This window comes from Aspergillus oryzae, chromosome 5, assembly GCF_000184455.2.
Source record: "Aspergillus oryzae RIB40 DNA, chromosome 5".
Lineage (NCBI taxonomy): Eukaryota > Fungi > Ascomycota > Eurotiomycetes > Eurotiales > Aspergillaceae > Aspergillus > Aspergillus oryzae.
The window spans coordinates 2,978,932-2,992,412 of record NC_036439.1 but is presented as its reverse complement, the minus strand read 5'-3'; the positions used below and the strand labels follow the sequence as shown (position 1 = coordinate 2,992,412).

The 13,481-nt window shown below is 47.3% G+C and overlaps 6 protein-coding genes across 6 annotated transcripts; 4 read left to right on the top strand and 2 right to left on the bottom strand.

Annotated features, from left to right (window-relative positions):
* Positions 1–575: 575 nt before the first annotated feature.
* On the top strand, positions 576–2,115 carry AO090120000123 (uncharacterized protein; the record flags this gene model as incomplete). The annotated part of the gene is made up of 4 exons (XM_023237617.1): positions 576–1,127; positions 1,176–1,583; positions 1,766–2,074; positions 2,101–2,115. The coding sequence occupies 4 exons, from the start codon at positions 576–578 to the stop codon at positions 2,113–2,115; spliced, it is 1,284 nt and encodes a 427-aa protein (XP_023092431.1).
* A 213-nt stretch (positions 2,116–2,328) lies between these two features.
* On the top strand, positions 2,329–2,730 carry AO090120000122 (uncharacterized protein; the record flags this gene model as incomplete). The annotated part of the gene is made up of 1 exon (XM_023237616.1): positions 2,329–2,730. The coding sequence occupies one exon, from the start codon at positions 2,329–2,331 to the stop codon at positions 2,728–2,730; it is 402 nt and encodes a 133-aa protein (XP_023092430.1).
* A 754-nt stretch (positions 2,731–3,484) lies between these two features.
* Positions 3,485–3,855, bottom strand: AO090120000121 (uncharacterized protein; the record flags this gene model as incomplete). The annotated part of the gene is made up of 2 exons (XM_023237615.1): positions 3,485–3,563; positions 3,605–3,855. 2 exons carry the CDS (start codon positions 3,853–3,855, stop codon positions 3,485–3,487), a joined length of 330 nt encoding a protein of 109 aa, XP_023092429.1.
* Positions 3,856–4,109: 254 nt separating this feature from the next.
* AO090120000120 (tRNA wybutosine-synthesizing 3 family protein) lies at positions 4,110–4,604 on the bottom strand (the record flags this gene model as incomplete). Its single annotated transcript, XM_023237614.1, has 2 exons — positions 4,110–4,257; positions 4,306–4,604. 2 exons carry the CDS (start codon positions 4,602–4,604, stop codon positions 4,110–4,112), a joined length of 447 nt encoding a protein of 148 aa, XP_023092428.1.
* Positions 4,605–5,174: 570 nt separating this feature from the next.
* On the top strand, positions 5,175–5,894 carry AO090120000119 (uncharacterized protein; the record flags this gene model as incomplete). Its single annotated transcript, XM_023237613.1, has 1 exon — positions 5,175–5,894. The coding sequence occupies one exon, from the start codon at positions 5,175–5,177 to the stop codon at positions 5,892–5,894; it is 720 nt and encodes a 239-aa protein (XP_023092427.1).
* Positions 5,895–6,911: 1,017 nt separating this feature from the next.
* AO090120000118 (uncharacterized protein) lies at positions 6,912–7,965 on the top strand (the record flags this gene model as incomplete). The annotated part of the gene is made up of 3 exons (XM_023237612.1): positions 6,912–7,022; positions 7,636–7,776; positions 7,867–7,965. The coding sequence occupies 3 exons, from the start codon at positions 6,912–6,914 to the stop codon at positions 7,963–7,965; spliced, it is 351 nt and encodes a 116-aa protein (XP_023092426.1).
* Positions 7,966–13,481: the final 5,516 nt, after the last annotated feature.

Sequence of the window (13,481 nt, the reverse complement as noted above, 5' to 3'; positions counted from 1 at the left end):
CATGCTGGGATTTTTTTATCTATATTGCTACATGTATTCTTTTACAGTTGAGGAGTACAGTAAAAATATCACAGCAATCTGGTAAAGTAGTAACAGTCTCAATTCACCCTAAATACACTTGTACAGCTTTATTGTTTGATTGTTGATATAGCAAACATTTAACATTGTACATAGCCTGTGATCTTTTTTACTTATTAGTTCAAGACTGTTACTATAATCTATAGCTTTATGGGATAGACACATAATGCTCACATAACTTATTTATTTGTCTCTTGCCTTGGTTACTTTTCTACTACTCCTTTCCTGCCTCCGTTGGTTAGGGTATACGAATAGTTTATACAGAACCAATTTTCCATAACCCCTCATCACGACTAATCGAGTATTCGATTAGTCGGCAATAACTGATATATATATACAGATGAAACACAAGTGAATTCTATGTGTTGCCGTGCACTCCCAACCAAGGTTCTCGGCGCTATCATATTAAGATCCCCACGCTTTTCACTCCTAACACAGATCCTAATCATCTTTCTCATCACTTCACACTATCCTACTGTTCTTCCGACTCCTTTCTGATGGCTACCAGGCGCCCAGTTGACCCCTTCACGGGACACGACTCTCCTGGCCCATATCATGGTCCATATCGAGCTCGTGCAGGCACCGTAATGCAGCCTGTCCAGACAACTCAGCCGGGTCCTTCTGAGACGCCTCACCAACAGGGGCAGTTCCCGAGTCTAGGAGGTTTATACGCCCATCTTCCTTCTACGGGAGAAGCCCCGCGTGGATATTATCCCTATGACACTGCACAAACTCCAACTCCAACCCCTCGGAACCCTCGTCCTTTTAGCCAGCTACGAGCTGTACATAGTCCACTCCCCGCCCCAGCTCCCCAGCATCCGTTCCATTATGGGCCTCCAGGGCTTCTCTCTCCTGCATTCTACCCCACTGAAGGCACCGTGGCTCCACAGCCTATGAGAGCCGAAGTTCACGGGCAACCGGGAAACTCTGAGCAGATCCCAGACCTGGACAAACCGTTTAGCACAGTTGCTATGAGGGAGGAGATGCCTATTGGCAGTTCTGTGCATACTCGTCAGGCACCGTGTTGGGGCGTTATCAAGATATCAAACGTAAGTGGACTTAACTTCCTATTAAGGATGCTACTAATAAGTGTGAAGATTCCTTATTCGGTTACCAAAAGTGAGATCGCGCAATTTGTAGGACGCCCAGCGCGCCTTATCAAAGGATGTCCAATCCATATTATCATGGAGCGCTCGACCGCGAAAACTATGGACTGTTTCGTTGAAACTGAAACTCAGGAAGCAGCCCAGAGAACAGTTGACCGAATTAACAGCATCTATGAGACTGGCCGAGCACCCAGGCTTGGTCTTCGCCGTGTAGACGTGGAGTACAGTAACCAGGATGCGCTCTTGAAAGATCTCTTTCCGAGAGCCAAGTGCATCTCCTGGGAAGAGGGTATGCCTCGCGAACTTCCAAACACTGATCCGTACTCCACAGGTTTTTCTGGCTTCATCACTAGTGAAGAGATCGTGGGAGCTATTCGTCATGCTGAAATTCCTCACCGTGTAAGTGAACTGCCCGCGCACATCGTCTGAGAAAGACTAACATGTTGAGCGCCCCCAGTCGCCTTTCAGTATCAAATGCCCTCAGCGCACCTATGAGTCGACAATCAGTACGCTTTATAAGGTATTATATCATCACCTATTGACCAAACACATGGAGAATGCGTTTCTCACCTTGCATATAGTATCCATGGTACGCTACAAGGTTGTACACGGTCGATGATCGCAATCAGCTGTTTGAGCTGACAAATAGGCACTTGATATCTCTTGCATCCCGCATTGACAGAACTCAAACCATGGGCCTGGACCAAAATCTGCTGCGAGATCTCCTCTATGCTGGAATCAATTGTCCGGCCTTCAATGAACGTCAGAAATATACTCTGTGTGTCAATTCTAACCTTGCACCAGAGATCTCTAGGTTTCCAGATATCAGCAAGTGGTTTCCGTTCGACACTTTAGTGCAGCTGCCCGACTTCAACAAGGATACCCTCTCGGTAAGCACCTTGTCCATACCTTGCAGCCCACTCCAAACTAACCAACTTTGACAATTAACACTTACCTGTCATTCTTGCAGTATTATGCGAACCTGATATCAAGGGGGACGATCCCCGACCATGGAATTCCACACCTGACGAACACTTTCCCGCAGGATAGGGATGATCTTTGCTCTCCGTACGGTCGTGTGTGGTTTGAATGGCCCGCACATATCACTAGAACAGTGCTCTGGGAAACAGCAGTTAGGATAGAGATGCAGATACTAGGCAATCTTGTCCTGACTGGGTGGATTACCAAGGACAACGAAGCCAAGGCTAGACGGGCAGCTGCGGGACCCTCGTCTTCAACTAGACATGACCAACGACGCACCCTCAGTGGTTCAGTTGCTAGCTCTGAAGAAGGACTAGATCCCCAAACATTCTCCAGGCTTGAGATCTTCGCCACTCCATCGCGCCGTATGACCGAGGCTGGCCCATCTTATCGTCAGGAGCGGGAAGCGGGGGATGAAACTCCTCGTCCATTCAATGACAGCGATCAAAGTCCTTGGACCCGGAGGCTTCTCATCTTCCCCCCAGGCACAGCAAGGGAAGGTTTCCATTTTGGCCATCGAAACACAAAGTCCTCTCCAGGTAATCTCACACCTTCGGGTGTTTAGTTTTCGGCTGCACGTTGAATCCAGAGTTCAAACGTTACTATTCGGTCTATCTGTCATTCTATGGCAATAACTCAACTAATTTCTTGGTTTTGTTACGGATCTCATGGTTTTTTTAAAGCTCAACAGTCCACTTTGTTTTGGGCTCAGCTTTTCTCACTCACTTTGGTGTCGCGTTGTCCTTGTCTTCAGAAATACCGCACTCGATATCGTGTCATCGATCATCTGAAGAGTCACGTTTGCACTAATTAGGTCTGGCTTGAATAGGATATTTGGATAGGCTTGGACCAGCGCAGGAAGCATGGTGTTGTTATGATTTGTTTATCTCCCTCTTTCATTATGGTTTTGCTTGTATTTTCGCTCTCCCTTCCATTGTTCCTCTGGGTTTAAATCAGTTCTTGGTCATCTCCATGACATGAGACCTAAAACCTACACCATATGAGGTTCGATGTCGATAACTTTTCAGTCCATCTTTTCTTATTCTGTTGTATTACCGTTTTCTCTATCGTTCTGCTAAATTTTTGACGATTCATGATGCCCTTCGTGATAGGAAATTTAGTCCGATGTTAATAACGCTATTAGTTGAATTTAATGGTATTCTGTCTCTATAATTCCGTCCGGTCATGGTTCCTTAGTAGCCTGCAACGTATCTCGAGGTTCGTTGCCTTTCGCCTGGTCCTGGAGAAGTTTCTTTCTCATCAGGCCCTCAGCTTTCATCCTCTCTCGTCGTGTCTGGGCATCCTCCCATCCGGGAGGTTTAGTCTTCTTGTTCGTCTTTGGTCCTCGATTCGCAGAGCATAAACCCAGCAAATTCTCCCGGAATCTTTCTTTTCGTTCTGTGTTGATTGAGAACCTTTCATTAGAGATTGCAACCAACATCTGCAGATACTCCTCTGTTACCAAGCTGCGGATGCCTGGTTCGCCGGTTGCTGTCTCATCGTCGGCGTCGCTATCTTCACAATACCCGATCACTGATTCCAGGGATAGACCCGCAGAGCGCACGGCGACGATCGGACTAGGACCTTCATCGCCCTCCAAGCAGCGCAAACTCTGTAGCCCGCTTTCGCGGAAACCAGAGCTTGAAGCGGCAGATAATACCGGGTGAGCATGTTGCAGCGTTGCTGCCATTATGTGAAGAATCTGTGGAAAGCGTTCTCAGTACTCGAGTACAGTAAATGGTGCTTAAACCAGTCCATTTGCAAATCCCAGCGTCAGACGGGTAGTATATAGCCAGCAACAATCGAGGCTAAGCTTTGACCTTAAGGGGAATAAAAGAACGAGACATATGTTCAAGCATACAAAGAATCGCAAGCTTTGTTGTAAACTAAACAATGCCGGGGACAGACGAACTTGTTCGAAGAAACAAAGAACGCAGCATTGGACTAACGTACCAGAGGCTCGAAATGGAAGCGCACGAGACGCGGGGCTTTTCCTTGTTTGTTCAGCCCGGGGGGTTTGCCATCTCCAGGGACCATTCCAAACAACTCATGCAACGACTTCCCTTGATGATCGCCTCTTTCAGAACTGTTACTGCCACATGGTGCACCATAGCCTTGCAAAGGATCGTGAGAAACATACAGCCATTTTCCAGCACCTTTACCCCCCGAGGCTACAAACTGTCTTCCTTGCTCGTCGTGCGGCTTCGGCTGCTTCTTCCGTCCCTCCAGGAACACACTGATACGCCCCGCGCAGCTACTAGTGGTAACCAAGCCTGGGTGAGTATTAATTTCATGGATGAGGTCCCGAATACCCTCATCGACAGACCCTTTGGGCGAGAGGTCTGTGTACTCTGCATCGGGGACGGAGAGTCCTGCAAGAATTTTACGCTTGCGAGATTCAAAGACCTCGGGTATCGCACTTGCTTCGACTTCACTCATGAGTGGCTTGTATGTGGAGTCGTTGTTGAGCAAGGGATAAAAACAGGTTGGTTAAGGTAAAGATACGGAAACCTGCACTGCTGTTTGGAAAAGAAATGAGGCAATCGGCTAATATCTTTGAGTGAAACAGGTGGGTCAGATGAAGATTAGACAAAAACAAAACTTGATAGAACCAGAAAAGCACCAGAAGATATAGTGTTTTGTTCTTAGCCCGACAAATCCTGAAATGGTTTCATTCCGAGAGTGACGACGTTTTAACGACCGCACTAACTTTAGTGGTTGCGGGAGGCAAAGAATTGCCCGCTTTTCCACGCGAAAACCGCCCCAGAAGTTACCAACCTCCTGGTCGCATTCCCGGTCCCTTCTGAACCGTCTGAAAGTCTATCAGTCACTAACGACCCCATAGTTCGGCCAAGAAGCTTACAAGCTGCCGCGGGAGCTTATTAAATACTATACCTCCCGGATCTTTCTTGCTCCAATCTTGCGTAACTAATTGTGTCTATGAGGAACAGCTCCAATTTACGTTTTCCCCTCACAAACGGAGAAATAACCGAAAACCTTTCTCTTGCCATGCCTCGTCGATCGTCTCGGGCCGTTCCCGTGTCGGCGGCAGCACCAGCGCCAGTACAAAAAAGGCGCGCGTCTGACAGACTCCCCACTGCCTCCAAGACAGGATCAAAAAGACAAAAGTCCGACGTCACTACTACCACCACTGGAAGGCCCGTCAGATCCACCTCAAAGAAAAGCAAATACTTCCAGGAAGAATATTCAGATGATTCAGGAACTGACTCCAACAATGGCTCCCCGCCGGAGGATTCCCCCTCCAACTACGACGACTCCGCATCCTCCGCTGCAGAATCAGTCGCATTTCCCACAGCTAGTGAGGCGACAGAAAACCCAAGAAAAAAACCTGGGAGACCACGAAAGAGCCTAGGAAGCAATAAGGGAGACACAGAAGGCACTAGAAAGAAATCGGACAGTGTTCCAAAAGGTGATACGAATGAAGCATTGAATGATAAGCAATTGTGGAAGGAAGGTGTCAAAGCCGGCCTTGGACCTGGAAAAGAGGTCTTCATCAAGAAGCCCAAAGCAAGGGATGCAGGTACTGTGCCCTATCAGGAGCATACCTTGCATCCCAACACCTTCCTTTTTCTTGTGGACTTGGCAGAGAACAATGAGAGAGCTTGGCTCAAAGGTAACAATATACCATGCGGAGGAAATCAGGGCTCTGAATCTCAGCTGACTATGGTCACAATTCATAGCGCACGATCCGGACTACCGTGCGTCTAAAAAGGACTGGGAGAGTTTTGTTGCAAGCCTCACCGAGAAGATTTCAGAGATGGATAGCACGATTCCTGAGTTACCTGTTAAGGACCTGGTGAGTACTAGTAGTAGACTGGCATGAAGAATTCCACAAAAGAGATGGCTGCATTAACATATATGGTGCTCCAGGTATTCCGTATACATAGGGACATTCGGTTCAGCAAAAACCCTACTCCTTATAAAGTATGTTCGAACTTTGAGCATCTTCATATCTAGTGACCATCCCTTACGGGTACTGGATTGTATAGCAGGCTAACAGTCGGGGTTGAGCAGACACACTTCTCAGCTGCCTGGTAGGTGAAAGGCCAATACTAAATGAAAAGCAGTCAATTAAACAATTCCATAGGTCCCGTACAGGCAAAAAGGGCCCTTACGCTGCTTATTATGTCCACTGTCAACCTAAGTCCTGTTTTGTCGGTGAGTGACACCAGGAAAACATTTCAAATGTTCTCATTTATTCAAAAAACCATGAACCAAAAAACCCCCACATATGTATTATGTTTCGCGGTCTAGAGGGCATGTACCTCAACTTCTTCTGGGGTCCGCACATATGATACAATTGGTACCTCCCTCTATGTTAAGCACATTTCATTGTGGGCCGAACGCCTCAAGCCTAGAACAATGGGACGTCGCACGACATCTTGTATCCATCTGAATCATCGGCGGGGAAAGTATGTGCTAATGACACGTCTCGGGTGGGTTTAGGTTCAGGTCTCTGGCATCCAGAGGCGGACAAACTTGCGCTTATGCGAGAGGATATCGACAGGAATTCGCATCGCTTGAAGGCAGTCTTAGGAGAGGAAGGAATGCGCCGCGAACTTTTCGATGGGGTATCTGATGAAGAGAAGGCTGTCGAGGCTTTTGTCAACCAAAATCAAGAAAGCGCGCTCAAGACCAAACCCAAGGTAGGCATCTCTTTGTTTCTCAAACATTGCTCCACAGCTCTAAGGATCTTGTGACCCTATTGTTTCTATTCTATCACCTATGCCGGTCTGGTTGCATCAAATTAGTTTGTTGATGAGACACATATGCCCATTCTCGAGGTTTGAAAGCGACTCGGTCGCGTCTCGTCACCGAAAAAGGCATTTGCTGCTCGTTAGTTTTCATCTCAAAGGACGCGGATCTCCAGCAAAAGTTCTATCCCTGAACATAAACAGAGCTAAACACGTCAATTCGGCACATGGGTTGATGATTGAGGTGCCCAGGCTGCAACTTCTGCGAAACGCTGGCGGTCGCCATGGACGTGGGATTTCGATTAGAATTGCTCGCCAACACACTACCAGTGCCTTCAGCATCATAAACCGAGAGAGAAAGCTCTCGGCAGGATGATCTGCTTCAGTGACCATTCTCTAAAAGACTCGTTGCCCTGTGGGCGTCAACAGCCTCCCGTGATAGCAAGACTAGAGACCAGTGTTGATGGGTGCAAGCGCTGCAAGCGCGGACGGGCGATCCCGACTGGTCTACCCGTCTGGGTCGCACCCTTTTCCCACACAAGCCCCTGGGGCCTTTCCTGTTTGCTTTTTGGGTTCAATGTCATTACTGTTCTTCGTTCTGGCACGGAAATTCCTCTGGCGTCCCACAGCGTGTTTTGGTCTCGAAAACTTTTCTACACCGTCTCATCTGTTTCCATGGTTCACCATCAGCTTTAACCCGGCGGGTCGTCGGTGTCGTCCAATTACAATGCTAACAATATATTTTCCTTACCCAGGGCTACGGCTTGGACAATGAAAACATTCGACTGCTCCGCTTGCGCAGTTTCACCATCGGCAGGCCTCTAGCCGATGAAGAGCTTATGAGTCCCAACGCACAGGACAAAATTGCAGCTCTCATTGGTATCATGGAACCTTTCGTAAGCCAATCCATCCCAACGCCCTTGTCGTGTAGCCGTCGTTTGGCTTTCCCTCTTTGCTTGCCCGCATCTGCATCCATTGGATCCTAGCACCGGTATCAAATACGGGCCCTTTCGCCCCGTTCCCCTCTTCGCCTCTCCAGCCACTTCAGCGGTGTAGCCTCGGACACAATGATACCCACCATCTAGCCAGTTGTGCTGGAGATGGCAGGGTTCACTTGGAGAGTCTTTTTATGTGATACTTTTACTGACAGGAAATGTCATCACTTGATAGGTTACGTACCTCAACAGCGTCGTCATGCCCGATCCAGAGGATATGGATGCCAGTTCCGGATCGGAAAGTACAGACTAAATCGGATATCTTCTTGGGATGAATGGTAGGATGATGTCTGTCACAAGAACGTAGGTGTATATTTGAACACTGTATGGGGTATTTTTCTTAATTTTCTGTCTATGTCCCCCCGCTTTTTTTTTTTCTCTTCTTATTTTTTTTTTCTCTTCTTATTTTTTTTCCTCTTCTCTTTTCCCTAAAATGGTTTTTGCGTGTAGTCAGCCGTGAGTTTACATCCTTGGAAACTTTTGGCTTTTATTCCTTTGGCCTTTGTCTGTAACCGTTTTCTTATGGAGGCTGGAGGATAGGCCGTTAGCTCTTTGTTACCAGTCTTTGACTCGGGAGGCTCATGTCATAGCACTTGTCTGTGGGAAAGGGCAATCGCTTCTCCTCATTGATTAGGTTTCCTGTAGTTTTCATACAATACCTTTTACCAAGCTGAGCTAAGGAGATGTACATACCTAGTCTCGGAGTTTTCTTTACCGCCACTTCTCGTCCCCCAATTATGGCGCCTTTCGTGTCAATTGCTCATCATCTCAACAGGGTCATGAATTCTAGTCCTTCAGAATACTGACGTGCATATTATAATGGCCTGCTGGCCTGCTGGCCGCGTGCCGCAGTCCGGCCCGTCGGACGTGCCGTTAGCCCCATGGCACTGCCTATCCTGTGATATCCACTCCTGCACGCGTGCAAATTCGTCCATGGTCCTCATGCGTCCATGCGTCCTTCGTCCCGTGGAACAGGCTTCATCTCTGCATCAATGCCCAAACAGAGTGGGTATCGTTTTTGTTACAAACCATTCTGTCACCTCGGAGCCAAGCCCATTTTCGTTCTGACCTGTATCCCCTCGGCTGACAGTTTGCAATCCTCCGGAGGAAATGACAGCGAATTACCTAGGAGGATGCATGCTGTACAGCTGTCCTCGTCTGGCTAGAGTCCATGCAAGCCATGAACTTTGTGCGAGTCAATGATCAATGGTGATTTGACTTGGCAAGATCCTAGCGGAAGTTTCCGTTCAATAGACGCGCTCATCCACGGCCCCCGAATTTCCTTATTTGGGTTCAGGGACGATCATTGTCTTCTCTGTCAACTGAGAAGCCGGCATTTCCTTCCCTTTTTGCGGTCTTCTGGTTGATTGAGGACTCATACGAGTAAAGAATAATCCGTAATTAGTCTGCTTTCTTTGTTGTTCCACCATGAAGTCAAGTTATGCGTCATAAATGATTTGGAATTTTACTTCAGTTTGCTTGGTTTCATTCACAATTTGCATCAAAATGCATACCCTCGTATCGTTCAGGGTAGTCTTTAGGATCGGAAATAACCCTAGAGCCAAGCTATGGTCACAATAACATGTAAAGAGAAAAGATTTATGACGTTGAAGTCATGATTATACTGAATAGATCTAGTTCTTCGAACTAATACTGGTACTATCTAGATGAACATATATAGATATATTGTGAATCAACTTGACATATCTATACACTACACCAAAGATGTAACGTTAGGAGGAAGGGCACTTCTAATTTGAAAACAGGTAGTAGATACTTACTATCCTACAAAGTCATGGGTAGTTTCAATTAGACAGATGATCAACGGTGACACGATCTATGTACCTCTAGTTAATATGGTAAAACTTGTAAGCCCTTCGGAATATACCTTCGACGAGCCAGTCGCAGCCAAGATGATTAACAAAGTGCTAACACGGCACTACTCTCTGCTAACCCATAATCTGCCAAAGACAAGGTTCACACTTTTGTCTAGACCATCTGTCTGGCATCCAACAGCAATACTCCATCCCATACCGACTTCATATAAGTTTCGGCCGCGATACTGATATATACGATTCAATAAATGTGACACATCCATGTTCTTTTGACTCGAGATATTGCATCAAGCCGAAGGTGCTCAAGGTTAAGTCATTTAGTAATGACCAGCACTTGTCACCTGCATATCTTTGACAGAGAAACGGTCCATCCGCATCTTGGAGCGCGTCTATGCGCCAGATTATTAGATAGCCCTATTCCATCGTCCACGATTTTCGTCGCTTGTCTAGTGGAAGCCCTGGCCCCGTTATTTAGAGTTGGCTAATTTCCAGGCTCAAAATTTCCGGATCGCCAGTCCTTGTGGGGGAGAGCTGATCACTCTGATCGCACTGATTACTTAGCTAGGGTAAAGGCCTACACAGTACAAATGTAATGCTCAGGCTTTCAGTTTGATTTTTATTTTCTTAGACTTTCTTTCCTCTCCTTTCTTTTGATTTTCGCCACTTCGTCGTGATAACTAGAAGGAGCAATAGTCAACTGATTATGAGACATCCCTACAAAGTCAGGCATCCACCACACTCCAAACCTAACCTTTTGTCGCGTGATGGAAGAGGTCGATGTACAACCGAGTAACTCGTACAGCGTGTCACGCTCATATGTTGGGTCGTCACATTATAGTGTCAATCCACAGCATTAGCTAGGGTCATGACTCGAACAAGACAGGAACGGCCACTGGAGGCGTTGGAAGTCAAGGTACAAAAACCACTAATCCTACCAAACTCGGAAATGTGACCAGGCGAACAAGTACAGAGTAAGCCCCAACAGGATTATCTGACAATGTTTTGCTCCTCGTTTCGCCACGTCATTTGAGAAAAGACAGCGCGCTTGCGCACACGCAGATACTACACACACCCTAGTGCCCGAAGTGAGCACAGACAGGCGTGGTTGGAGTTTCTCCTTTTTTATTTCCCATTTTATTTTATTTTTAATTTTTTTTTTTCCTTTTTCCTTGCCAACCAAGCCACCAAACTAAACCAGGGAGGTTAGTGCCCTGTTTATCCGCCACTAGCCTATCACCAAGTGTTTCCACGCGTGCTACGCCCACCAAAAGCGACAGATAAAGTACAGATAGTCTGGGATGCTCCTCGCTCTCATAGGCCAGTTCCCATCACGTGACTGAAATTGTATGCGGGCTGATCGATGATCAGTGACAGGCCGCATGATTCTTTTTCTTTTTCTCCGCCAGCGCTATACTACATGTTGCCAACCGTTTCCGCTTGGTCAGCAATTCGGACTCCAGCGGGAACCTAACCAAGGCAGTTCAACTACTTACCGTACTTTCTTACTCCCCTTGATATCCCCATCCATACATATGCAGGAAGAAATGCACGTTGGGCAAGGGCGCCTCAACCCCAGTCTTCGAACGGAAGATGAAGTTTGATCTTCGACGCTGTGTTTAATTCCGTCATCCTTAAGAGCCACGCGATCTCATTGCCGGCCAAGGCGAGCCGACGTTGGTCGCGGTGGAGCCGTTTTTCGGAGATACCGAGGGCGACACCAGACCTTGAAGCCCACAATTCTCTACATGGTGGGTTCTGGTGTCAACGGAAAGCCGCGGACGGAAATGCAAGCAGCCGATAGGACCAGAGGAGAAGAAAACGTGGCAAAGGGGAGAGAGAGAGAGAGAGAGAGAGAGAGATTAATAGACTATGAAGAGAGCAGCGCAAAGAAAAGTGCGTACTCCGTACCCTGAACTGGTTTCATTCTGTGTAACTTACCGTCACGGTAATACAATGTTTGTGTAGACCGGTTCGGTTTTTCCCGTACGGTACCGAAAGGTTGCTTTCAGGGTATCAACCAGCTTGGAAACCATTATCATTTATTCTCCATCTCGATATTGGTAAGGCTATGAAAAAGTGAGGCTGACAGTGGCCGTCGACTGTGTGGAGCAGGACGCATGAAAGTACTGTTCTGCATGCAGCGCCTACTTAAGTTGCACTGTTGTCAATTTGGGTACTGTCACCTTGGGGTTACACTCGGCTCTCTCTAGCAGTCAGAATCTACATTGAGGATTGCCATTGGTGGCGTCACCAGTGTCAGAGGTATTGAATTTCAAGTCTATGTCTCTAAATTCACTTCAGCAGATGCTGCTAGGTCATGTCTGGCTGAGCAAAGCAGAGAAAGGCGGGGGAAAGAGAAAAGTAAAAACAAAAAAGGAAAAATTCTTGGGTGAAAATGAGACGTTGGTAAAGTGGAGTGGTTGGTAAAACGTTATGAGGCTCCAGTCTTAGGCGATCGGGCCTCTTAGCTCATGGTCAGATAACAGAAAGTTGTCAGACTTTTTCCCTTCGACATGACTAGATTATGCAATGCGTACGAAAGGTGACATTTATTGTCAGCACCCGCGATGATATTACGACTTTGATAGCATGCCACACTACGCTTTATGCATGAGATCGGCGGGAGTCGGGGCGGGCCGTCGTGGTGCCCAGGAGACAACTAGCGACTGAGGAGTGATGGTTGCCCAACGCCCTGACACCAGCCCTGAAGCACCTGCATCCAGATCACACCTCATCCTGGCTGGTTTCCGTTTGCGACCGCCGACTTCCGACGTTTGGTGCTATTCTTATCTGGCCGCGTACAGAAGGTATGAGAATGGCTATTTCCTCTTTCTCTTGATTTTTCTTTTCTTTTTCCTACCTCTTTCTTATTTGGGAGTCATACATATCTTGATTCCATCCTTCGGCCGACGACCTTGTATTATTTATGTATTGTGAATTTCCACGTCACGAAACAGGAAATACCGTCTCCACCGTTCCATCTACTACTCCGGAGTAATCACTCATCACCACCAAACCATTAAAAAGCCAAGATAAAGATAAAAAAAAAAAAAGGCTCAATGGAAGAAATAAAATCATTCCAAGGCAAAAGGGAAGGTGAAAGCGACTGCATTACAGTCGATCTGGCTTAAACGGCATGAGTCACACGATCGATGTCATGCTTCTTGATGTCCAAAATGAGCGAATATCTTACCTACATCTTCCGTAATAACAACCACCGCTTTGCGCTGTCATTGAGTGGGGTTGAAGAAGGTTTGGCAGCCTCTGGCAAATGTGATTAGCCTGCAGAAATTAGACTTGTTTCTCTTCGGTGCGTGTCGGATCATGGCTGTGAATGCTCTAGAGCAAATCAGAATGGCGTGCGGGTTCTTCTTAACTTCCGCCAGGCTTTACCCATGAGGACTAATCATTAGTTCCCATGTCCTTCCCATGTGCCAGTGGATTCTCGTTAAAAGTCTTTCCTCCAAACAAATGAGGAATCAGGACATCATATTACGCACTTGACAAGGATGCCAGCCAGGTTCGCAACCGGCTGATTGGCAGCCATGTCAGCAGACCCCGCAAACGAATCCTGGTTCTTGGACACCGTCAATTCCTTCCGACACGCGTTGACAGGCCGTTTCTCGCTCGAGACGACCTGGCCAAGCTGCGCTAATGCACCTTCCCTTGAAGTGCCACCGATCGGGCCATGATAATGCTTTCCTGGCGCGGTCCCAGGGCTGTAGCACCGGGAAACTTAGGGCTCTCCACCGGGTCCCCTCACAACCCCTC